The 27,544-nt window shown below is 37.7% G+C and overlaps 1 protein-coding gene and 1 non-coding gene across 7 annotated transcripts in view; one reads left to right on the top strand and one right to left on the bottom strand.

Annotated features, from left to right (window-relative positions):
• PAM (peptidylglycine alpha-amidating monooxygenase) overlaps positions 1-27,544 on the top strand; it is a 190,889-nt gene that overhangs the window by 46,131 nt on the left and 117,214 nt on the right. For all 6 annotated transcript variants that reach the window (XM_049769116.1, XM_049769118.1, XM_049769119.1 and 3 more), the window contains exon 4: positions 6,280-6,367. In XM_049769116.1, coding sequence (XP_049625073.1) covers positions 6,280-6,367 — 88 coding nt within the window. The remainder of the gene's footprint in view (positions 1-6,279; positions 6,368-27,544) is intronic.
• Positions 2,179-2,311, bottom strand: LOC126002608 (small nucleolar RNA SNORA51). Its single transcript, XR_007493292.1, has one exon. It is a non-coding gene; the product is annotated as a small nucleolar RNA SNORA51 (small nucleolar RNA).

Consider the following 27,544-nt stretch of genomic DNA (forward strand, 5'->3'; position numbering starts at 1 on the left):
TTTCAAGAAGCGGACATAGATTTGATTCTGTAGGTTCTCAGGAAGGGATTTTATGGGATGACATTATGAAAGCAGGCATTAATTTTATCTTGCACGACTTGCCTGAGGTCCATTTTTTGATTATTTTGTTGATGCTGGCACATATCACAAAGCTCCCTTTTAAAAAGTATATTATGGGAAATTTAACTCATTTTTTTCTGTGTGTTCAATTTTTTCCAGTGGTAATATTCACGATTTCTCTTTAAATATATATTCAACTTATGGTCTTATTGAGGTATCTTATTTTTTCCTTAATTTTTTGTTTTGGGGCCATATTTAGTGGCGGTCAGGGATTACTTTTGGCTCTGTGCTCAGAAATCATTCCTGGGAGGCTGTGGAGACCATATGGGATGTCAGGGATCAAACCAGGGTCATCCAGTGCAAGTTAAACACCCTAACTGCTCTACTATCATTCTGGCCCTTCTTTAATTTTTTAAAAGTAATTTAGAGTCCCCTAAACCATATTCAGTATTTTTTCTGAACTGTCCTTCATCATTCATGTTAGCAGAAGTGAATGACAATGTTTGCATTTAAACATTCTGATTGAATATCTTCAAATGCCAGAGTAATGATATACAGTTAGGTAAATAGTCAACCCGGTTTTGATTCCCATCACCCCATGCAGTCCTCTGAGTCCCTCCTGGAGTGACCCCTGAGCACTGACCCAGTAATTGACTCTGAGCACTTTCAGCTATGGTCCTCAAACAAACAAAAAATTCTACAAAGGAAGGATCTTTATTGCAGTGCAGAATTGGTTTTATAAATTGTGGGAAGCTGGTAGAAGAATATAGAATCCCATTGTAGCAGGTCTTTTAACATGCTGCCAAATGGGCTATATTGTAATGAGCCACACATTTATCTGAAACTTCCTGGGCCAATTATAGTGTTATGAACAATTACATTTGGTTATATCTTACACTTACATTACGATTTAGAGTATTATCATCCGTTTTTATGAATGGTTTTGGAACCATAATCTTTATTCGCTTGAAATAAAAACGTGTTTATGGCTATAATACTAAGATTTGAGTGCCAACCATTTGTTTTTAAGTATGACAACTCATTTACACTAGGATATTTGAGGCTTTCACCTTTCAATTCTTGCAGTATTGAAAATGACTTGAAGAAACACTGAGAGTGTTACAGTACTGATTCTATCATATACACATGTTTAGTTACCGAACACTTTCTGAGTTTAGTGTGTATGCCTCCATACTCCAAATGTTAGTGCTAACTTCTGTATGATAGAAAACAGTTATAAGACATCACTTGTAAAAGAATATAGCATGAAACATCACTTTTACTAAAACAATGTGACTATTATTATTCAAATTAAAGTTTTGTTAATTTTCTATTGGTTTGAACCCTCTTAGAGAGTATACTGCACATCTTTCTGAGTGTTGCTACTGCCTTCTCCCGACAATCAAAGATCTAGTCCCATTCACACTGTAAAGCAATGGCCTCTTCCCTCTCTTCCCACCTTCTGCCCGAGGAATCACCATCTTTTTTCTGAGTCTGGTTAGTTCCTTTGCTCTGATTGCTTTCACTCATATGTGGTATTTATCAATTAATTATTTAGAAAAAAGCATTGATTTGCTACTTCCTTTAGGAATTTAAAAGTAAGGCCGGAATCAAAGTCATAAAACTCAAGTATTAAAAGTCAGTTCTTGCATGTAAGTCTTTAAACAAAAAGCCTTCTGGTAGCAATCTCTAAGCTCAGAGCTAGGAATAAGCCTTGAGTTCTGATGGGTATGACCCAAAAAGAAAAGTCTAAAAATAAGATAAATGTTTAAAAAAAAAAAAGCAGAGCAATTCAAGATGGCTGGGTTATGAAACTGTTGATGACACTCACAGATTTTAGTCAATCACTGAAAATGCTGTCAGTAGAGGCTTTAGTATAGAGCTCATGTCTTGTTCTGGGAGGTTTGGGGGAAGGAAGATGAGGGGAGGGGAGTAAAGGTAAGGGGAGGCAAGTGGGGGAGGGAGAGAGGGAGGGAGGGAGGGAGGAAGGAAGGAGGGAGGGAGGGAGGGAGGGAGGGAGGGAGGGAGGGAGGGAGGGAGGGAGGGAGGGAGGGAGGGAGGAAAAGAAGGAACTAGTCACCTGTGATTGATATTAGTGCATAGAAGCAGGTTTATTTTTTTTGTCCCCCAATTCACAATACAGACCAGGCAAAGGGCCTGTGTTGAGGTGTATATGGGGTGCATTTACTGTACCTCCTCTTTCTATATAGTCAATGTAAAGAACACAGCCTGTGGTAAGAATTGGGGGGCCTTATCTATTCTTTTTTGATTTATATATATAATTATATATATTATATTATATATATATTATATATATCCTTCACCAGTGCAATGGTCTTCGTCATCTATGGGTTTTGAGAAAAATGATAAACATTTGTGTAATGATTTTCAAAGACAAAATAAAGGAGGACATGACATGAAGCTCACCACAGGGCTCATTTAATGCAGTCACAGAAATAATTACACTGAGAACTATCATAACAAAAATCTGACTAAATGAGGGAAGTAGAAAGTCTGTCTGGAGTACAGGCCGGTGTCGGGGGAGGGGGAGGGAACACTTGGGATATTGGTCATGGGAATGTTGCATAAAGCAGCTTTAAAGTACTGTTGATAAAAATGCTTTACTAACATGTAAAATATGTCCAGTTTATGAAAAATTTATATTTAATATGATCACATTGGGGAAAAATATTCCAAAATTAAGAGTAATTATGTCTAATGACAATGTAGACAACAACTCCAGAATGCTTTAATTCAAACTTACAATTGCAAATCAGTTCTTTTTTTAACTTCTATAGGTTATCTATTCCTACTGCACATTTGTAGCTCTAAAGAGTGCCCCCTCTCATATCCCGAGCAATTCCAGGCTGGTGATAGTTACATGGATATCTCCTAAATCTTTTGGCTCTGTGAATATTTTGAAATCTTTTCACCTCCTGGTTCTAGCAGATACATCAAAGTTTAATGTACAGACCTAGATATCTGGAAACCAAAAAAATAAAAAAGGGATGGGGGAGAAAGCCAAGTGCTAAATTAATTTTTCCCCTAGGTTACATTCTTAGGGAGTTTTATGACCCCAATTGTAGTCTGATTTTAGCTCAAAGAAGCCATGTATCCTGAACAACCAACCATATGCAGTTAGGACAATTTTTCTTAGAATTCCAGAAAAAAAGACCTAGTTATCTCTGCACTGTGTGTCACCCACGCACATTCTTTTAAGTCTTTCATTTCAGATGAATCCTTTTGAGATTCTCTCCAAACTGTACTGCCAGTTTGTACTGTCTTTAATCAACGTGCATGAGTTACTATTTTGGGAGTCAGAGTCCTTGGCAAGAGTATTTGGTTCTCAGGACTTGCTCACACGTACTTGCCTGTACAATCTTCTGATCTTGTACTCCAGGCAATCTGAACAGTTAACACCTATGGAGATGGATGGGCCGTTTCCACTGAAGCCACTCTCATCTGATGATTAGCCAGGAAAGTCAGTGACACTTGCAATCATGCGATGTAATGTTCCCCTGCACTCCCTAGACTGTATTTTATTATTTTTTTTTGCCAGTTTCTTAACACCCTTGGGCTGCTTTTTGTTTATTCTGTCTGTCAGACTCACATGCTTAAACACGGTTGTTTTTTATTATCATCCTCTAGAATTACCCCCTATGTTTCTTCCCTCTTTGAGCCTTTATTTCTTTGGTCCGTGATGGAGAAAGAAAAGGGCCATTTCTTTTAAGAGGTGATTTGAAAACTGGTTTCTACAATCTGCTTTGTGACATGTTAAAATTTCTAGTCTAGTCTGATGTGTATCTTGCACTCCATGCACTTCATTCTTGTTCTCCAGGGGGTTGGGGTTTGTTTTGCAAGGATCAGCATAAGAAGAAATGGAGCAAGCCCTGGATATATACCTGTCAACTTCTTTTTGTCCTAATTGATTTTCCCTAACCACCTGCATCAGGTTCTTCAGGAATAGTGTTCGAGTCCTCTTTGATTTTTATGACATCCACAATTTGTTTTAGAATTACATTTTTATACAGCATTATTTTTTTCTGGAGGCATATATTTCTCATTTCACCTTGCAAAGAATATTTACTCTGAGCTACAATTATAAAACTGCTTGATCTTTGCTGGTTTTTTTGGAATATCTTTTTTACAAATATTAGCTATTGATTTTCTGAATCAGTGAAAGTAAAGGAGAAGTGTAAAATTTTTTATTCTATAATTATGGATATTGGTTTGTGTCTCATTATTGAATGAAATTTAAAGAATATCTCAAGATTTCAATGTGGGGCAAAGAGTGGTTTTTAATATTCTACATGAAAGAAAAATAGATAATTTCTAGAGAAGATTTGCTTTGAATAATTTTTCCCTTAACAAAGGACAATTAGATAATCCCATCACATAAAAACCATTGACTTTCTTTCTAGATATAAGACACAGAAATTGCAAGTTGCTGTTTTTGCAGTATATTGCAAACCCCAGCGGGTCTCCTCTGTCCTTTCTATAAGATTTTGCTTATTAATATTTTATTTAATAAAATTAATGATAGGCCACCCTTTCATAAAACATGTTTTACCTCATTTCTAAAATAAAATGAAATACAGGTTTAATATAAAGATGTGTCCATTAGGGACTCCTGCACATATCGTGCCAGTTCAGAGTTTCCCTAAAAACTGTCTCAAGGGGCTGGAGAGAGAGCACAACCATAGGATGTTTGTCTTGCACGCAGCTGATCCAGGACCGATGATGGTTCTAATTCTGGCTTCCCATATAGTCCTCCATGCTTGCCAGGAGCGATTTCTGAGCAGAAAGCCAGGAGTGAACTGAGAGTGCCTCCAGGTGTGGCCCAAAAAAACAAAAACAAAATAAAACAAAACAACAACAACAAAAAAACTGTCTTAAGCACTCTCTCTGGTACCTTTAGTTCTTCTTTTTATCCTTATTCAAGATTTCATCTTTAGGTCCCAAATATATCATTTATTAACCTCTTTTTTATTCCAGTGCTAGAATCAAACTTAGGGCCTACATATATTATGTTCTCCTCTCTTTCTTTCTCTCTCACTCACTCGCTCACTCTCTCTCTCTTGAGCTATCCAATTTATGAACAGAAATTATATGATTCTATATTTTTTCAGCTGGAATTTTAGCTGACACCTCAAAAACATTTTTACACTCAATAGCTAAATTCTCAGTAAAATTTACTACACAGGGCCAGAGAGATAGTATAGGTGTAAAGACAACTATGTTGTATGTGATTGGTCTCTGTTTAATCACAGCACCATATATGGTTTCCCAATCTCTACTAAAAGTGATCCTTGAGGTAAAGCCAAAGTAAAACTTGCATCTCTCTTCTCTTTTTCCTTTCTGTTTGTTTGCATTTTAGTTGTGGCCACACCCAGAGATACTCAGACTTTATTCCTGTCTATGCACTCAGGAATTACTCCTAGAATGTTTGGGGGGTGGGGGTGGGACATGGAATGGAATGCCAGGAATCCAATCAGGGTCATCCTCATGCAAGGCAAATGCCCTAACCGCTGTGCTATCACTCCAGCCCACTGATCAGATTTTTTTATTTTAATGTTTCAGCCACCCCTACTAGGAGGAAAGGGGAATTGGCATTGTATAAATTTCAGTATCCTTGTAACAAGTGCACAATGCTTATCCAGGATCATTAATTTTCTCTTTTCTGTATGTTTGTAGAGACACTTTCTACATTAGCTTTTTATTTTATAGTAACTTCTTGGTATCACACTGCAGTGACTACTGTTTTTATTTTTTTAATGTCATATAGTAAATCAAAAGTCTTTAATACGTTTGCTTATGTCTCTTTCCACTCATAGTTTCTGTTTCAGTACAAGGTTTTTATGTTCTTGGTACTTTGCTATCCTGTGTAGAAGGAACTATATTGGGCATGCAGCCTGGAGTTTTAATATCCATAGAATATTCTTTACATGTAAAGTGTCTTTCATCAATAAATATGTGCATATTTAGCCTATTATTATTCTGAAGATTTTTTATGTAATAGTTTACTATTCTTCTAAGTTATATTATCAAATTGTTATTATCTCAAATAATAAGATAGAAATAAGAACTTACTTTATATGAGTTGAGTCATCATTGTTATCTAGCTCTCCAGATGTTTGAGCCAGATGTAAGATCTTATGTGACATTTGCATGCAAAAGTGTAGCATTTATTCATATTGCTCTGTCATTTTCTCTTAACAGTTGACTTCAAGCCACATGCCAGCATGGATACTGTCCACCATATGTTACTTTTTGGATGTGATATGCCTTCATCCACTGGGAGTTACTGGTAAGGAATAACAGGCTCCTAGGATATGGAGTATAGAAAATGTTGTTTCTCTGAATAATTGAAAGCTGCTGAACAAGTATTTTATTTCTGAATAATAAACAAGCATAATATTTTCCTTTAGAATACAGCCTTATTCTTTTATATCTCATGGTTATGGTGGTTTGATTATCATAGTTGCTTAGCATACAAATCCATCCATTTTTGTCATTGTCTTAATAAATGTTGTCATAGATATTATGCTAAGGTAAGAAAGACTAACAATGTATAATTTGCTGCTCTAGTGAATATATTTTTAATTTTATAAAGCAACATGACTTTGTTCTTTGAGCACTCCTTTGTCCTAGACTTTGACTGGTATATATGATTTCATTTTATCCCCCATATGTACAAAGTAAGTAGCATTCTCACTTTACAAATAGGGAGCTTGAAGCTGAGATGTACCCACTTGCTCAAGGTTATACTTGTCTTCAGACCAAGTGTCTGGCTTTCATTTTCTCATGCTGCTTCCCACATATTCAAGTAACTGTTGCAGATTCAGAATTTATTTTAATCATTGTGGTGAGTCTTAATATGTCATGAGCAATCAATAAACATCTATTAAATGCTTGCTATATGCCAGAACTGCAGTAGATGCCGGTGGAGACTTCAGGATTAATAGATCTGTCTTCTACCTCAGAAACTTACAGCATAATTATAGCTTGAGATCTTTGCATTTATTTGGTTCTTTGAGATTTACAAAGGTGAACTTTAAAAACAACCATGGGGTATGGTTCAAGGCAATGAGTACACATGTTGTATCTCTCTGAGTCTGATCCCCAGCAACAAATACGTGGCTTCCTGGCACAATCAGATGCGAACTCTGTATATTAAGACAAAAAAAAGAGTTATGCACTTAAAGCTTCTATTGTGTACCTCTCGCCAAAATTACTCCTAGTATGTTTTGCTTTGCTTTGCTTTAAGAAGTGATTTGTTTTTTATATTGTCTCTTCATAATCATGTAGAATGACTGAGCTTTTTTCTGTGCTGCGGAATATTTATTAGGCTGTTGTGCTTAATGTACAACATACATCTGCTATCTAGTCATTCTTATAACAAACAATTGTAATATGTACTTGGAACAGTTAAAAGCACAGGGCAATTAGTGGAACTCCCCTTGGACCAATTCCCATTAAAGTAGTTGTTAATAGGCTTAAGTTATTTGATGAAAGGGGCAGATCACATAGGACTCCAGTTCATCATACTGGATTTTCTGTTTTAAAAAAAATGGAGTCAGCAAATTAGACTTGTAATCCTTTGATATTAATATTCTAGTTTCTGCCTTTCAGTAAATGTTTGAAAATAAAATTCTAAGATTATCTTCTGACATTTTTATTTCTGAATCTTATTCTGAAATCATCACCTGATTTGTAAACTTCAAAAATATTTCTTCTATAATTAGCAAAGCTTACCTTTGGGTTCAAATTGCTGAAAATAACTAGGAGAGAATATCTGGTGTGTATATATATATATATATATATATATATATATAGAGAGAGAGAGAGAGAGAGAGAGAGAGAGAGAGAGAGAGAGCAGGTAAAGTGTTTGCCTAGCATGCAACCAACTCGAGTTTGATCTTCAGCATCCTATATGGTCCCCTGAGCACCACCAGTAGTCATTTCTGAGTACAGAAAGATAGGATTGGAGAGAAAGTGGTACATGTTCAAGAATGTATTTTAGCGGCCAGAGCCATAGCATATGGTTGACCTGGGCATCCCATATACTCCCCCAAGCCTGTCAGGAGTGATCTTTGAGCTCAGAGCCAGAAATAATGCCTGAATGCTGCTGTGTATGGCCCAATAAACAAACAAACAAACAATACAAATTACCTTTTTTTCTAAGAGATTTTCAAGTTAGGGAAAATTAAAAGAAAACTATAAAGGAAAGTAAAAGTAGTATTGTTGAGTAAATAATTGGAGAAAATAATTTCTTTTCTAAAATGTTTTGCTAAAATTATTAGTTGAAAAACAAAACATAACAGAAGAAATCATGAGCTATGAGTTCATTTTGTAAATTATGTAAAACAGTTAACTGAGACAATAATTTTGCAGACTATTATTTATTTATTTACTGGTTTAGGGGGACTCAAGACTATAAAGGGTTCTAGGGGAATTGAGTTTAGGTAAGCCATAGACAAGGCAAGCACCCTACCTCTTGTGCTATCTCCCTACCCTTTTACTCTGTAGTTTAAAACACTTGTCTGTCAAGCCAAGGATGGAAATTAAAACACCTAGTGCCCCTAGATTTTATGTGCTAAGATACTGGAAGCTCTGTTATTTGAGGTCCCCAGCCAAAGTTAATTTAGAAGCCAGATTTAGGAACCCTCCAGGACAAGCAGGAGGCTCTGAGCTCTGACCTCAGAACTGCCACCCATGCTGAGGCAAGTCAGGCTTACCAGTGCCACTGACAGGGAGGGATCCTGATGAGGGGAAGTAAACAGCTTATCTCATCTGTAGCAGCCTCTTTCTTCCTTTTAGCAAGAGTCTAACACTAGATTATAACATTTCCTTATGGCCTAATATTCATCATTCTATGACTATAAATTGCATGTATGCATGCTTATCATTGAAGAATTCCTGATGTATTATGCTCACATCATTTGTGTTGGTAGTGCTCAGGGCTTACTTCTGGCTCTGCACTCAGGTCTCATTTTTTGCAGGGTTGACAGGACCATATGTGGTACTAGGAACTGAAACAGAGTCATCCATGTGCATGGCAAGCAACTTACCATCTTGTCCTTTCTCCAGCCTGTGTCATTTTAAATAGATTTTTAAAATCTGTCTTGTAGCCTAAATCCCTACTTAATGTATAGGCTTGTTATAATTGTCTTGATACTCATATAACAAAGATGATAATTGATTCTATTATTCATCTTCTTTTAATCAAGTCCAGTTTGTTCATCTAATGTGCAAAGGTAGGATCCTTTCACTATGTCTGTAGGAGCAGTTCAGTATGCAAATTAGGTGATGTGTATTGAGTAAAACTGTGATAGAGGCTCTAATTTTTATAATCCAGCCTATTTTTTCCATTTAAAGGTGGTAAGGGCTTTCATTTCTCCCACAGTATTTGGCAAATTTCATCTCATTAAATCCTAGTGTTCCCAGAAACATTCTCTGCTTCGCCACACACACTGCCAGTCCCATGCTGGCTCAACCCTTGCAGTCCATTCTGGATATTTGCCAGTCCCTGGGTTCTGATCTGCACACCTGAATCCAAAGACAAAAAACAAGTATCAGTGACAGTATCAAATGCTTTGTGTCTTTTTGCACTAAATGTTTTGAGTTATAGAATAGATTATACTTATTTTATAGTTACTGTACCAAGAGATAGATTCCAGGAGAGACCCCCAACTGTGAAATTAGTGGTAGGAAATGTGCACTGGTGAAGGGGTTAAACATTTTATGACAGAAACTCAATCATGAACAACTTTGTAACTTTATCTCATGTTGATTCCATTAAAGAATTTATTTATTAAAAATGGGGCTAGCGAGGTGGCACTAGAGGTTTTTCGCAAGGTGTCTGCCTTGCGAGCGCTAACCAAGGAAAGGACCACGGTTCGATCCCCCAGCATCCCATATGGTCCCCCCAAGCCAGGGGCAATTTCTGAGCGAGTAGCCAGGAGTAACCCCTGAGCATCAAACGGGTGTAGCCCGAAAAACCAAATAAATAAATAACAATAAAATAAAATTAAAAAAAATATTTTAATGTCAAAGAATTTCTATTAATGTTAAAAAGACAAGAAATTAAATGAAAATACACGATGTCTTGTTTAAAGATTCTTGAGATCTACTTAGATTGTATTTGCTAAAAATAAAAGCACTTGATTTGGAAGCTAAAAATAAATTCCCAAATGTTCCCATATATTTTAGTGTGTACCTATCCTGGGACTTAATATCTAAGAATTACATGAGTTGATGCATCCACAAAACTATTTCACTGAAAGAAGATGAAGCTACAAAGATATTTTTACATGAATATACCCATCTCAGATTTCCTTTCTCTCCCAAGTGTTAGTGCTTTCTGTTTGCATTTGAGTATTCTGTTTTCATTGCTAGCACACTGGCAAATAGGTAAGTGTTTCCAATAAAGAAAACATTTTTCCCTGAAATTATGAAGTTATAATTCATCCACTGTCTTCAGGCTGCACTTTTAATTTGAAGGCAAAGAGCTATTGTGATGATGTTTCACCGTGGTAGTGCCCTTCTTTGCTCTCTGTAATTGCCTCTTTCTACTGTTCATTAAAATATATTTACAGTTATATTAAGTTTACATGAAAATAGTAGACACAGCATGAAGCAGTTTTCATTATGTAGTCATTTTAATTTGAGGTGTTTTTTTCTTTCACACATATTCCAGTCTTTCGTGTCTCGTTCCAAATTAGCAGCTCACACTGATAATGTGTCTAGTTAATTATATGCATGTGCATTTAAATTGCATACATTGATGTGAGCCTTTTAATATACCATGGGGTGGTCCCTTTATAGTTAGAGTAGGCCTGGTGCTCAGTTCCAAATTAACATGCCACGGGAGGCTGCAAATATGGACCAGCTGATGGAAAAGTAGAAGGCTCTGCTGGCCCATAGAAAGAGGCTACAAACAGTATCTGTCAGGCCTTTGCAGGTTTTTTCAAAGAGACAAAGCACCTGGGGACCAATAGGAAGAAATAGTAGCAAGAGAGGAGCAAGCATAGCAGTAGCATGATTTGTTAGAATCTCTTTGTGCTTGCAAGCTTAATCCAGTGCATAGCAATTCAAAATCCCCCAGTTTCTTGGTTGAATCTGAGCCAGAAGTGAGCAGGTGCTTTTTTGAGGGGTAGGGGGGTGCTTTTTCCAGCCAATAAATAAATGAAGTGCTGAAAAAGCTGGACAGTTTAGATAGAGAGTCTATAGCTGCTCTCCACTAAAAATGGTACGTACATTTTAGGAAATTTGCATTGATCTATTGCAGGAAGACCTTTCTTCTATTTTTACTTGAACAATCACATTTTTTAAAAGAATTAATATGACTCATGGCTCCAGGTTTCGGAAAATTACCATATTTGGTTCATACTAATTGTTCTGGTATTTGAGGTAATTCTGAGATGTTCTATGCATAATTATATAGCACTTTTGTTCTACTGAGCATAGAACTTAGAGCATGAAACATCTCATGACTGCAATATCAAGACTGAATTCATAATACTGGAGATTGTAAGGGTGAGGTGATTAAAACACAGTCGTATTGTCGAGACTGCAATATGCTTTAGGGGGATCATGTACACATAGCTAAATATTATTTTTAGTTAGAAATCAGTATTTGGTTAGAAAATGACTTCCAGTGACATTTATGGACAGATTCTTACAAACCAAAGATTACTTCAACAGGTTGTTAGCTCTTTTCTGGGGAAAAAAAAAAAAAAAAGAATCCCAGCTGGTTAAATGAGGCTATTTCCAGCTGGAATCATTCTCAGCTATAGCAAAGCAGTATTGCTTTCCTATCCTATGAAGCTTTAGTTTAAGTCCCTTTCAACCGCTTCTATTTATTAACCACCTGCTGTGTCTTTTTAAATGCCACTATCTCCACAGGGTTACAGATGCTGTTGAGGGAAAGAGAAAAGTAGCTAAAACACATAAACAGAGAGAGGGGGGAGAGAGTAAGTGATACAGGAGAGAGAAAGAGAGAGAGACTGAGAGAGAGAGAGAGAGAGAGAGAGAGAGAGAGAGAGAGAGAGAGAGAGAGAGAGAGAGAGAGAGAGAGAGAGAGAGAGAGAGAGAGAGAGAGAGAGAGAGACTGTCAAGTCTACTGCATGGCAACTTAAATAACTGTTTTAGAGGGACCTACTCTCCCCTGTAAGACTGCAACTTCGTTGGTTCCTAATGATTCTTTAGTTGAGAATACCTGCACAAGCTGCCTTTATGCCTTCTCTCCAGTCTTCTCGCCTGGCAGCTCGGCAGTAAGATTCTCACTGTCTTCTAATGGCCCCATTTTTCTCACCATTAGGAAACTTCTAGAATTAAGTGAACATTAGGAACAACTGTCAGAAATCACACAGTGCCCAAAATCTACACTATTCTTTGCCTTAAGCATAAAAAATATGTTTTTGAGCAAGTGCAAAGGTTAGAGTTAAAATCCTTCTGGACTGAAATGAATGTATCCTTTTCCTATTACTACTTTATTATGGCTATAACATACTATTATTATACATTAGGATTATATAAGGTATCTTTATCAAGGTACATTAAATTGTTGGTCACCAATGATCATTTCTAGGTAAATTCTGTGTCTGGATTAGAGTATGGATAGGATCTTCTTAGCAATTGATTGAGACTTACTTATCTTTCATAAACAAGAGTGGCATGGTTATAGAAATAAACATTACATAAGTTTGAACATTATTCTTTCTGAACACTGCTGTTTATGATTTTTAAAATAATAATATTTCAGTAGAGCATTATGAAACGTATCACAGAAACAGGACTTTGAAGTCAGAATGACTTGGGTTCAAATCTTATTTCTGCTACTCAATGTTGTAATAAAAATTGGTTAGATTTTTAAACCTGTAGCCTTTAAAGCGAATTGGTTTTCTCATCTGTAAAATGAGTCCAAACAATCCTCTAAGTCATCAGAAAGAGCAGATAAGATCATTTGTGTAGGAATCAGAGCTATGTTACAGCTGTTAGGGTGCTTGCCTTGCATGTGGTCTACTGGGTTTGACCCTGGCATCCCTGATGGTCTCCTGAGTCTACTAGGATAATCCCTGAGTACAAAGTCAGGAGGCCAGGAGTAAGCCCTGAATTTAGCTCAGAATGATCCCAAAACAGAAAATAAATAAATAAAAGGAAAACAAGGTTATGCAAGCAAAGCATCTGGAGCAGTGCCTGACTTATGGAAGTATGTCCTAAGTAATACAATCCTTAATCACTTCCTAATAAAATAGTTATTCGTGATGCAATATGTGCTGAGCATATTTTTAGACTCTGTGAACTTTTAGTATGGATTAAAAGACACACTGTCAGCTCCATGGACTTCTGTGCCTCTAATTCCAAAGACTGAGGAGAGGTCATAGATGGTGAATGTCATTTATGAGACCAGTGCTTCCTAATCACATATTTAATTTTACCATTAAATTTCCTCCTAACCTCTACATTAATGATATTAATTCAAATACACATTGCTTCAAGTTCATATAGTATTTGTGTAAGATGCTGTGAAAATATGATACTATGAGTTGATAGTGGAGCTAATGAAATTTGAATAGTTGACTCGTTCCATGTAATGTTGAAGATAAAGACAGTCCACATATGTGAATGATTTTATTTTGTGCTTCTTGATGTTTTCTAAAGTTGGATTTATTTTTCAATGGTTCTGTTAGATTTCTAAATGCATTCAAATTGGGATTTCATGCACAGAGGCTTAACTCGATAACATGTCAATTTTATTTTAAAAAAAGTTTTTTAGTCAAGAGGAGAAATGACTAATTGGTTTAGATCTTCCCTATATAACCTTGAATTTTAAAAGCTTTTAACAGATATAACCAGAAAGTATTTAACAGCCAGTCAAGCTTTATTTGGTTAATTCAAAATGACAGCCTAACGCTTTTCAGTTCTTGGCATAATTTGAAAATATTCCTGCCATCAAAATAGTTTCCCTGTGGATTCGAGGTAAAAATTGGTTGTATAGCAGAGGTCCAGTAATCCAGATATAGTTTGTTTTCAAATGTTAATTCCCATTTTTACTAAGAATACTAAGAAATCACAAGAGAGCCATATGAATCATTTTGTAATTAATGGACTTATTCAGGAGAAGCCTTTAGGAGAAACAGCTAGAATTATAAGAATAAGAAACCCAGTTGATGAGGCCTGAAATTACAACAGCCATTGATCAAGGGTTACATTGCGTCCTAGCCTTAACTCTCCTCTTATTAATAAAAGTAGTAAAGATCATCTTTCTGTAGCCTACTTTTTTTTGGGGGGGGGAAACTTGGTATATATCCCACAGATCATTTCATGTGGATAAAATATGGTACTATTTTCATTTAAAATGGAAAAATGGAAATTCAAAATGAAATGTTATATGGATTTTATCCAAATGTCCTTTACTTATATTATCCGTTTAAGGACCCATTTCTGTTGAACTCTTTTTCGTCTTAGTCCAACACACTCATTAAGCCTTAGAATTAATTTCAATATCCCGATGCCCTTTGCCAGTTATTCTTTACTAAATCTTGAATTTAATACATTATTTTAAGTCATAGAATGGGATTGGAAAAAAAATTTTAAACCAGTCCCCATAAAATAATAAAATACAAAACTACTGTCTCCTTGAAAATAAGTGAGTAAAATGTATTTTATGTAAAAATTTTTTTTTTAAATTGCATACACATGGGGTTGGTGCGATAGTGCAACGGTAGGTCATTTGCCTTGAACACCACAAACCCAGGATGGATCTAGGTTTGTTCCCCAGCATCTCATATAGTCCCCTAAGCCAGAAGCGATTTCTGAGCATATAGCCAAGAGTAACCCCTGAGCATCACCGGGTGTGGCCCAAACAAATAAACAAACAAAAAAAACAAAATAAAATTGGATACACACATGTGAGTTAATTCAGATGTGATCATAGTTATCAAGGTAGCTAGCTGGCTGGACTGTCTTTGAGTTGCAAATATATTTAGCCAGTGGGGAAATAGTATTGAAATTTTTTTTGACTGCACAAAGACTGAGGCTGAATTTTGGTCTGTAGTTTTGCAAGGGAGACAAAGCCAAATGATAAGAAGAGATATAATGTCACCGCCATGTCATGAATATAATAAAAATATAGCCAGAGATCCACGTAGGGGTTATGATTGTTTCCACCAACGGGCCTGCTGGTCAAATATTTCTTGGGAGAATTTTATCTCACTGCACCAGAAAAGCCAATAGACACATCTGATGTGTGCTTCCCCTAAGACATCTATACTGCATGCTGTGGCAATTTCCCTTGGCCTAAGAGATGCAGGGCTTCTCTGCCCTTGATGCATAGTGTCATGGGAATAACTACAGGCTCCGTATATGCTCTTTTTCACTCCCCTTGGTCTTTTTTATGGTGCCAGGAAACTTTTGGCTAAGTTGTGGATGTTAAAATCAGGCCTCTGTAACTAGAGATCTCGGTATTTACACAGGTCATAGGATGAAGCCTAGGATAGAGTCTTTCTTTACAGTTCTAGAAGTTTTGTTTCATCACTGTTGTTTTAATCAGTCTTCTGTAATTGGTGGTCTTGGTTTTTGCATTGATCCTAGGACAAAGCCTAGGATAGAGTAAGACTACCTCTCTTTAACACACAACAAATGGAAATTAAAAAAACCTAAGAGAAGGGCCTGGAGAGATAGTACAGTGGTGTTTGTCTTGCAAGCAGCCAATCCAGGACCTAAGGTGGTTGGTTCAAATCCCGATGTCCCATATGGTCCCCCGTGCCTGCCAGGAGCTATTTCTGAGCAGACAGCCAGGAGTAACCCCTGAGCACCGCTGGGTGTGGCCCAAAAACCAAAAAAAAAAAAAAACTAAGAGAAAAAGAGTAGAACCCTCAAAGATTAAAAAGTTGTCTTATATGCTAGAAAATACAGTAATTACATATCTTAATCTGGTATATTCTTTTTGGCATGCCAGTATTTAAAAATATGGTAGTTTTGGTCCAGGACTTGGAGAATCTGTGGAACTGGGCTGATGTGTGGCTTCCTGAGCTTAAAAAGTATAGAGGTACACTAGAAGACCTCTCACCCCAACTCCAAAATGACTCCAGAGATCTCAGCCAGTCACCAAACTGACATACCTGAAGTCTGGGAAATTAGAGGAAATGCAGTGAAGCCGGGCCATTGGCATGGCGGCAGTTGTGGGGTGTGTGTGTGTGTGTGTGTGTATACAGCTGCTAAGGTTTCAGCAAGATAAATAACTTGGTCCCCTCAACAATCAGCTGTGAGACCTGTATATTCATGTTTTTTCACAGCTTGACTTGTTTCTCTTTCAAAAGTAAATGAGCCTGTGGTGCTGGTCCAGGAGGAAGAGATAGATATATGCATACATGCATAGATGATGGAAAGAGGGAGAGAGGGCAGGAGGGAAGGAATGAGGGAGAAAGGGAGGATGGACACAGAAAACTCTGAGGAAGAATACTGAAATGAAATCTTGAATAAGATAGAAGTTTGTCAAGCAGAAAGTTTGGTGAAGGTATTTCCTGGCAATAGGTATAAGTAGATAAAAGTGATTGGAAATTGGTCTCAAAGGAGTATGACTAAAAAGTTTTTTTCAGGAGGCATAACAACATTCCTAGTCATGAAAGATCATATATGTTAGGCTACATTGCTTTTATTTTGATGTTATTTGGTGGAAACATTTGAGAATTTTTCTGCCAACAAATGAGATCATCCATTGTAGCTTAGCAAATCTTACTGAACCAGTTTTTCCTGTCATATTTCATTTTGGTCTTTTCTAGTCATACATTGCATTTTTCCATATCTTTAGAAACAGTTATCCTGTTTAACACAAGACCATATTACACTGATATTAGTCATTGGTTTTTATGATCTTTGTTGAAAGATATGAAAGTTACCATTCAGATCTTTATATTTTAATAGTTTGAAATAGCAAGATACAAAGTTCATTCTGAGTATTGCATTTCTTTAAATGGTGATAGCAGGAACCAAGTAGGAAATATTTGCTTTGGAACATTGTCTAATAACCTGAGTCTTTTCAAATGCTTTATAAAGACGTTTGTAGTGGGAGAAGGTCACATGTACTAATCAGTAAGGCTTACTGTGCTCAGACATCATTCCTGGTGGGGCTTTTGGGGGGTCCCATATATGTTGCTGTGATCAAACTCAGGTTGGCCAGTACTTGCAAGTCAAGTAAGTCTGTTACCTACTCTACTACTTGTCCAACCTCTATAGACTTTGTTTAATTTTATTTTATTGATTTTTTGGGGGAGGTACTTTTTTGGAGGTCCATAACCAATTGTGATAGATCTTACTCCTGACTCTGCAGTTATAAATCACTCCTGGTAGTATTTGGGGAAACATTAGGTTGCCAGAGATAGAACCTGGGTCAGCCGTATGTAAAGCAAGTGCCTTACCTGCTACACTATCCCTTTAGCCTATTTTTTTTTCTGACACACCCTTCAGTGTTCAGTGTTGCTCTCTGCTCCGCACCCCCTTGGTGGTTCTCGGGGATCATAGAGGATACTGGGAATCAAATCTTGGTTGGTCCTGTGTGAGGAAAATGCTCCACCTACTGTACTAACTCTCCAGTCCTACCAGTCTATTTTAATGCTCAATTTTTATATAGTAATGATTCTTTTTTATAAGAGTATTATTATTGACTTTGAACAAGAAAAAAACACTAGTTATTGTATTTTACTCAGCAAATTGCTCAGGTTTTTTTCTGTTGTTTGATTTAAAGAAGCAAATGCTTTTCCAGAACATAGTTTTGTAGGTATATCTTGTTTCCATAACCTTCTTTCTTTACTCAAGAGGATGACAGTTTCTTGTAAATAGTACTTTCTTCTTACCACAGTTCTCATTTAAGTTGGGAGTAGCTACCACCCAAGTGGAAAGTATTTCTTACTTTTAGGTTTCTCTGCAAACTTCTGTTCCCCATTCTTCTAGCTTCTGTTTCTCTTTTAGGAAGCTGCCAGGATATACTTCTATTCCCCTCCTAGGCCATGAGCAGCTGACATTTTTTCTGTAGTAATCAACCTTTTGCCGAAGAAACCCACCCACCCACACACACATACACACACACATACACACACACACACACAAACCAACCTATATAACAATGCCTTCTAGGAGCTGGAGATATAGTACAAAGAGTGAGATGCTTTCCTTAAATTCTCTTGACCCAATTTTAGTTCCCAGTAACATATAGACCCTTCAGCAAGGAGAGGTCTGCCAGGAGAGATCCTTAAGCATAGAGTCAGGAATAAGCACTGACCACAGTAGGCATGGCCTTGAATAAATAAAAACAACAAAGAGCTGCATTTTATATCTCTTTGTCAAGTATAATAGTTCTTTTAAATATCATCTAACAAAGTTTTGAACAAATCCAGTTTGATAAAAAAAAAATCAAGATATAATCTAATGGTAAAAATGTGCTTTGGAAGCATCTTATTTACAATCCATGAAACTGATTGTGACATATTTTGTGCTGCGTGACTTGCAGACGTCACCACCTGCCCCATCAGGGAGATTCCTATTCAAGAGATGGGCCTTTGAGAGCTTATATGTATGCCCAAGTTCCAACTTTGAAGAAACATTTCTGGTATTCAACACTAGATATGTCTTTCTGCCTCTGTATTTTTTTTGTTTTGTTTTGTTTTTGGGCCACACCCGGCGGTGCTCAGGGGTTACTCCTGGCTGTCTGCTCAGAAATAGCTCCTGGCAGGCACGGGGGACCATATGGGACACCGGGATTCGAACCAACCACCTTAGGTCCTGGATTGGCTGCTTGCAAGGCAAACACCGCTGTGCTATCTCTCTAGCCCCCTGCCTCTGTATTTTCTAACACTTAATACGTCTGTTCAGCAGTGCACTTTTAGATAAAGTAAATGATTTTTTTAAGTAATGATTTACCCTCGATTCATGCTTTAGGTTATCTAAAGTGCTTTCTCTTTCTCACCTTGTTTTATAAGTGAGAAAGCTAAGGTTCAGTAATATTAGCAAAAAGAACTTCTAAGTGATATGACATACTTATATAATTTTTCATGTATATAACTCCACAAAATGGTTATTAAGTGCCTATATACTGTTAAGTAAAGTACTACAGACTAATCATTGCTATGGCCAAGGATCTTGGACACCACTGATTTCTTTTTTTTTACACTAATGTAATTTTTATTAAATATAATTTTTATTTTAATCATAGTGGCTTACATATCATTGACAATAATATTTTAGATACATATTAACATAAAATCAGGGGAATTCTCATCACCGAATTGTTCTCTCTCTGCCTCCATTCCTGTCCTTCTTCCCATATCCTCTTCCCTTACCCCCAGGGCTGCTAGAATAAGTGGTCCCCTCTGTGCCTAGCTTACTACTTAGTGGTCTTACACCTATTTGGTCTTGGTACCTCCCTTATTCCTCCCCCCAATTGGAAGGTGGGACTAGATAGTTCAAGTTATGCAGTTTAGTTTGAAGAAGAGAAAAATAATAACCTGGAGGAAAAAAAGAATCAGATACTCTGGAAATGGGCGGAGTTCTTCTAGAGGCTTTCTTCCTTGGTTTGAGAGATGAAGGGGAAAAAGAAGGTGAAACACCACAACAGTACATAAAGAACTGTCAAATAAAATACCCAGTGAGCATTCCAAAAACAAAACAAAACTAAACTAAACTAAAGGGTAAGCACCATATAAAAGCCATGGTATTGAGATAAAAAAAAATGTGGCAGAGCACATAAGAAAAGAAGAAAATAAATAAATAAATCTAAATGGAGACATCCACTTCAATAGCCAAACCACAACAATGAAATCAACAAAAAATAGATAAGAAAATAATAATAAAAAAATTTGTTTTGTGCTTTTTTTTTCCCCTCCTGCAGATGCACAGTAAATATTGGGGTCATTCGAAAAGGAATTTCCTTTGCCTAAGAGATACAGGGTTTCTCCACCCTTGAAGCATATTGTCATGGGATTAACTATAAACTCCTTTCAGATTCATTTACTCTCCCCTCGGTGCTTTTGTGGTGTATGGAAGACTTCTGCTCCGTCCTGGGTGATAACATCAGACCTCTGTATCTAGAGGTCTCAGTATCTGCACAAGTCAAGGAGTTGAACTTATGATTATGTCTTTCTTTTGGATCTAGAAGTTCTGTTCCCTCAGTGTCATTTTAATCCATCTTCTGTGGTTGGTGGTCCTGGTCTTTGCGCTGATCCTAGGATGGCCCTGGGATAGCGTCTTTCGTTACGTTTCCAGAGGTGCCCTTCCGTTGCAATAGTCTCAGACAGACCTCTGGAACTAGGGATCATAGTTGTTATGCAGGTCGTAGCTCACACCCTAGACTAGGGCTTTTTTATTGGTCCCAGGATACATACAGTCTGGCCATGGTTCTGTCAGCCAGTCATCTGTTGTAACTGCCTCTGCTCCTGCCCTTTACTGGGAGAGAATTTTGGCCAGCAGCTTTCTCTCAACCGGGACAGAAGGCAGAAAGCAGCTGCAAATAATTCGCGAGTGTTAAGTTCTTTTGTGAACACCTAAAAAATTAAGCTGCAGAAGTTAGTAGAACGCTCAAGGTGACGTCATTGCCAGTCAAGAGGCTTTAATGAGGGAGAGCAGGGTTTTTATGCCCTGCTCCTGTGGGAGGGGTAGTAACATAGGATTGAAATATAAACCAATCAGATTTGTACAAGTACAACAATTTTAACCAATGGGAGCATAAACACATTTTGATGGCGGGAAGGATAAAGAGGAACCTGGCAGGATGGGGGGAGGGGAAGCAAATCCTTAAACAAATAGCTAATTGATATTTACACAAATACAATTTTTGTTTAGCCTATTTTCCATTTAAATCTTTCTTTTGTGCAAGCAATAAGGATCATAATTTAAACTTTACAAAAACCTATCTATAATTACGTTTTTGAGAGCAGTTACAAAAACAGGTTCCATGGAAAGGTTAAGGAATCTGGTTAAGCCAGATTCTGTGTGTTGGGCTAAATTTATTTGCAGAGTTTTCAGTTGGCTCGGGGCTAAGCAAACTTTATGGCTTGAATCAGGCGGTGGAAAATTCATACAGAGTTCCTTTGATATGTGGGATGCTCCGTCTCCCACAATCTGTAAATTGCGATCTTGGCATTTGGAGAGACCAAAGGGTGACAAGTCATCTGATTTTGTCTTATCGTTAGCTGGTGAGGTAGAATAACTTGCTCTTAGGTCATTTTCCTCGTTTTCAGGGTATCATGTGAGGGCTGGCACTTGTTGATGTCCGAGCACTATTAAGGATGTCCCAGTTGGGATTTGTTTCCTGTGGCTGTTGTGAAGAAATGTGTTGTTTCTATGTCTGTGGTCCAGGGTTCAAGGCTGGACGGTTGGTGTCTAATCACCTGGGGTCTAAGTTGGGTCCACGTGACATATTTTCAAGGTGGGAGATACCCCTGTATTGTAAACAAGTATGAGTTCTTATCCCTAAAAAATAAGAGCTCATTTTTATACGTAAGAATTCCCCTTTTTTTTAAGTGTGCCTTTGCAGGGAGAAATGGTGCTACATTATATTGCCGGTGCATTTGAAGGTAGAGAGAGAAGAAAACAAAAGCATGTCACACACCCAAAGAAGATAAAAATAGAAATAAAAAATATGTGCTCATGTATATATATGACAGGAAAAAAAGATTTTTTAAGAAATGAAGTAAAAAATTAATTAAAAGAACAAGGTGATGCAAGAAAGTATCTTGCATTTGGGGAAAAGCAGGTAAAGAGATAGTGTGATACAGGTCTTATACTTATGATGGTAGTATAGGTTTCCCCATTGTCTTTTGAGATTTTCTTGTGGTGTGTGGGTTCCCGGGTAACTTTTCATCTCCCAACCTGACCTTCTTGAGATTGGCAAAAGATTTATGGCAGGGAGGACTTGGGAAGAGTTCATGCATTGAGGGATACTAGTAGAGCTAAGTCTGGTTTCAAGTAACAGTCCACGTTAGGAAGGGTTGGTAAGGAGGACCACACAGCATGAGTCAGCAGGGGAGTTGGTTGCCTTTTCTTGTAGGGGGCGAGATGTGGGTTTGACTGGTTGTCCCTTCGCTTGGGTGCTGAGTGCTGGTTCGCTGGGGGTAGGAGGTAATTCTTGATGCCTAATGGAATAGGAACTGTGAGTGAAGAGTTTTAATGTCGGGAATCTGGATGGGATTGCGGGTTGAAGGGATAGTCGAATTTTCAAAGGGGTGAAAGGGGAAAGTATATGGAAGGGGCAGGAAAGAAAAGAGAAAATAAATTAAAAAGAAAAGGAGAGAAAAAAATAAAAATTAAAAAAACAGTAGGGAGGAGAGTAGAGAAAAGAGTGAGGGAATGCTATTTTGTTTGAGTGTGTTCGATGAGTAGGGCCTGTAGTATAAGTCTATAGATCACAGTTGCTACTTCGGTGGTTTGGGTGGTCACGTGCTTCAAGTCCTAAATGAAGATATTACCTAGGGATAAAGGGAATGTTAAAGAGTTTTATCGGGACATTCTCGTAGTGCAAGCTGGGTATGATATCTCGTGTGATTGAGCCCAAAGATGCAATCTTAGTTTGTCCACCATTTGTATCCAATAATGCCTGTAGACAGAAAAGCTGAGAGGTTATTTTAAGTATAGAAAGATTAAGGCATTAAAACATATTTTTATGGCATGCTTCCATTGGAGTCAGTGGTTTCCCATGGTATCCTTTACCTGTAATCCTGTATAAGATCCCTAAAGGCTTATTATGGGCCTTTGTAGTAGAAGGCTGATTACTACCTGGTCTTTCTATGCTGCTGTTTCTGCTGTTGCTGGTTTTTTTGTGGTATAGTGTGTAGTCAAGAGTTTGTGTTGTTCCTCTTTTATGTGTTTTGGGCACTGCTCTCCAGTATATGTTGACTGTTACAGTGTTTGGGGTTTCTACCCTGTTAAACCCTGTTATTTGATTGTTGAGTATTAGTTATATATAAGGTGTATGTTCTAGGTGCTTCAGAATAGTGCTATCATTCTGTGTTTATCTTTCATCTTCTGGCTTACTTCATTTAACATAATATGTTTTAGGTCCATCCACGTTGCTGCAAAGTCTGTGATTGTATCATTTCTGACTGCCATGTAGTATTCCATTGTGTATAGATACCACATCTTAATGGTCCATTCATCTGTTGTTGGACATTGAGGTTGGTTCCAAGACTTGGCTATTATACTGAGTGCTGCGATAAATAGTGGGGTGCACACATACTTTGGAATTAATGTCCTTCCAACTTGGGGGTAGATACCTAGGAGAGCAATTGCTGGGTCAAATGGTAGCTCAATTCTGAATTCTTTGAGCACTCTCCAGACTGTTCTCCATAGGTGTTGGACTAGGGGTCATTCCCACCAGCAGTGGATGAGAGTGCCTTTCATGCCGCATCCCCGCCAACATAGATTGTTCCTATTATTTTTATGTGAGCCATCCTCACTGGTGTAAGGTGGTATCTCATTGTTGTCTTGATTTGGATTTCCCTAATGATGAGTGAAGGTGAGCATGTTTTCATGTGTTTGTTGGCCATCTTTCAGTCTTCCTCAGAGAAGTATCTATTCATTTCCTCTTCCCATTTTTTATGGCTTTGTTTGGTTTTGGGGGGCTCAGCTTTCTGAGTGTTTTGTATATTCTGGATATCATCCCTTTATTTGATATGATGGGCGAAAAGATTTTTTTTCCCAGTCAGTTAACTGTCTTCTTGTGTTAAGCAGGGTTTCTTTTGCCATGCAGAAGCCTTTTAGTTTGATGTAGTCCCATTTGTTTATGTTTGATGCTAAAGTTTTGCTATTGGTGCTCCATCCTCGAAGACCTTTTTGATATGTACGTCTTCGAGTGTTCTACCTATTTTCTTCTCTATAAACTTTATAGATTCGGGTCTAATTTTGAGTTCTTTGATCCATTTTGAGTTGATTTTTGTATAAGGAGTGAGGTATGGGTCAATTTTCAATTTCTTGCATGTGGTTTTCCAGTTGTACCAACACCATTTGTTGAAAAGGCTTTCTTTGTCCCATTTCAAATTCTTGACTCTTTTGTCAAATATCAGTTGACTATATCTGGGATCTTTTTTTTTTTTTTTTTTTTTTTTTTTTTTTTTTTTTTTGGTTTTTGGGCCACACCCGTTTGAAGCTCAGGGGTTACTCCTGGCTATGCGCTCAGAAATCACCCCTGGCTTGGGGGGACCATATGGGACACCGGGGGATCGAACCGCGGTCCATCCATTTGCAAGGCAGACACCTAACCTGTAGCGCCACCTTCCCGGCCCCTATATCTGGGATCTTATGTCTGGAAATTCTGTTCTAACCCACTGGTCTGAGGCTCTGTCTTTGTACCAGTACCATGCTGTTTTGATCACTATAGCTTTATAGTATAGCTTCAGGTTAGGTAAGGAGATGCCACCCAGCTTCCTGTTTTTTACTATATGTTTGGCTATCCTGGATCTTTTGTGGTTCCAGATAAATTTTATGATTGATTGTTCTAAGTCTTTAAAGAATGATGTCTGAATTTAGATGGGGATTGCCTTAAATCTATATAGGAGTTTGGGTAGGATGGTCATTTTCACTATGTTGATTCTACCTACCCATGAGCATGGGATGTTCTTCCATTTCCCAATATCCTATTCAATTTCTTTCTGAAGTGTTTTGAAGTTTGCCAGGTATAAGTCCTTCACTTCCCTGGTAAGGTTGATTCCTAGGTACTTGATGTTTTTTGATACTATTTTAAATTTATTCTTAATCTCTCTCTCTTCTACTTTGTTATTTGTATAGAGAAATGCAACTGTCTTTTGTGTACTGAGTTTTTAACCAGCCACTTTGCTGTATTGGTTTATTGTTTCTAGGAGTTTTACTGTGGACTCTAGGGTTTTCCATGTATATCATCATGTCGCCTGCAAAAAGAGGTAGCTTTAATTCCTCTTTCCCTATTTGAATTCATTTGATTCCCTTCTCTTGTCTGCTTTCTATTGCTAGGACTTCTAAGACTATGTTGAATAAGAGTGGAGAGAGTGGACATCCTTGCCTGGTTCCTGACCTTAGTGGGAATGCTTTCAGTTTTTCACCATTAAGGATAATGTTAGCTGTGGGCTTTTCATAGATAGCTGTAACTATCTTGCGAAAGGTTCCTTCCAGACCTATTTTGCTTAGTGTTTTCAACATGAATGGGTGTTGGATTTTGTCAAATGTCTTCTCTGCATTGATTGATATGATCATGAGGGTTTTGTCTTTTCTATTATTGATGTGGTGTATGATGTTGATTACTGCTTTTGCTGTGTCCCACAAGTTTTGACAAGTTGTTTCTTCATTGTCGTTTGTCTCAAGGAATCTTTTTATTTCTTCCTTGAGTATCTCTTTGATACAGCTGTTTTTGAGCAGCATGTTGTTTAATCTCCAGGTGTTAGATTTTCTCTATTGTTTATTTTTACAGTCAATTTTGACTTCTGTTGCATAGTGATCTGACAGGGTGCTTCGAATGATCCTTTCCTTTGTGATTTTATGCAGGTTAGATTTGTATCCTAAGGCATGGTCTATTCTGGAGAAGGTTCCATGTGGACTTGAGAAGAATGTGTATTCTGCTTTCTGGGGGTGGAGGGCCCTATATAAATCTATTAGTCCTAGTTCTTCTAAATTTTCATTTAGGGCTCATTTCTTTGTTAGTTTTCTGTCTGGTGGATCTGTCCATTGGTGATAATGGAGTATTAAGGTCTCCCACTACTCTCACATTTCCCTTCATGTGTTTCTCCAGTTTTGCAAGCAGTTGCCATACATATTTTGCTGGCTCTGCATTAGGTGCTAGATGTTAACCAGCGTTAGCACTTCTTGGTCTAGTGTTCCCCTGATCAGTAAGTAGTGACCCTCTTTGTCTCTGATCACTTTTTTGAGGTTGAATGCAATTTAGTCTGATATAAGAATGGCTGTCCCTGCTTTTTTTTTTCCATTGGCCTGGATAATTGATTTCCATCCTTTCATTCTAAGCCTGTGCCTATCTTGTACTTGTAGATGTGTTTCTTGTAGGCAGCAAAAATCTGGTTTATGTTTTCTAATCCAGTTCTCTATTATGTGTCTTTTAATGGGAGAGTTTAGTCCATTGACATTTAAGGAGATTATTGACAGAGAGGCTGTTTTGCAGTTGTGTTGTTTAGGGTGGTTGTTACAATCGGGGTTTTGGATTGTAAAATTCGTCTCTGAGTAGGTCATTTAGGGTCGGTTTTGTTTGTGCAAATAGTGCAAGTTCATTTTTGTTTCAGAATTTTTGTTTGTTCCCTCCCATATGAATGAGAGTTTTGCTGGATAGTGGACTCTAGGTTGAAAATTTCTTTCATTCATTTGTTTAAATATGTCATTCCTCTGTCTCTTGCTCGAAGTATTTCATATGGGATATCTGGTTTGATTCTAATGTTTCTTCCTTTGTATGTGAGGAGTTTTTTTCTCCCTTATTGCTTTAAGTAGGTTGCCTTTCTCTTTCTTTCTTACCATTTGAATTACTATGTGTCTTGGAGTTGCCTTGTTAGGGTCTATTTTGTTGGGGACTCTTTTAACCTCCTGGATGTGCTCAGATGTGTCTTTCCAGAGGGTGGGAAAATTTCCACTATTATCTCCCTGACTAATTGTTCTTCCCCTTTCCCTGTTTCCTCCCCTTCTGGTTTACCTACAATTCTTAGATTGTTTCTTTTGTCTTTGTTCATTAAATACTGGACTTTTACTTCCAGTGCTTTTTCTTCTATTTCTTTGTTGGCTTCTTTGTTGTCTTTTGATTGCAGTTTATCTTTAAGTTGTTCTATGTGATTCTCAAGCTGTGCGATTCTGCTCTTCTGGCTTTCTACAGTTTTACGAATTTCTTTTAATTCTGTTTGTATGGAGTCTTTCATATTTTGTAGGAGTTCTTGTTTAAATTGGTTAATTTGTTCATCTATTGAATTATTGTAATCTCTGGCCAGTGTGTCTTTCATTTCTTATAGCATGGCTTGGAATTCTATTCTCATGGCTGCTTTTAGGTCTTCCTCTCTTGGGTCTGTGTATTTTGGTGGACTTGGAAACTTGTTCTGATGTATTTCCATCTCCCCTGTTGTTAATGTTTTCCTTGGTTTACCCATCTTTCTTTGCATTTATTGGCTTGACTTGGAGTGCAGTGCCTCAGGTTTCAGCCCGCTTTTGCCACCTGTGGTGTAGGACTGGGTCTCTTCTCGGGATGTGGCTCTATGTGAATATATTGGGTGATGAGTTTTGGACCTTCCCTCATCCTCAGTCCAGCCTGACCAATCACCACTCCCTTCAAGCCAGACAGTGCAGGTTCACTCTCTGGCCTGTCCCTGTTCCCTTGAATGGTCGCTTTCCACCCGCCCTAGTCGGCGACCTCCTGCACCCACTCTGGCCTGTCCTGGGAGCTCAAGGTTCCCTAGAATGGCCGCTTTCCACCTGCCCTATTTGGTGACCTCCTGCACCCACTCTGGCCTGTTCCGGGAGCTCAAGGTTCCCTTGA

This window comes from Suncus etruscus, chromosome 2 (assembly GCF_024139225.1).
Source record: "Suncus etruscus isolate mSunEtr1 chromosome 2, mSunEtr1.pri.cur, whole genome shotgun sequence".
NCBI lineage: Eukaryota > Metazoa > Chordata > Mammalia > Eulipotyphla > Soricidae > Suncus > Suncus etruscus.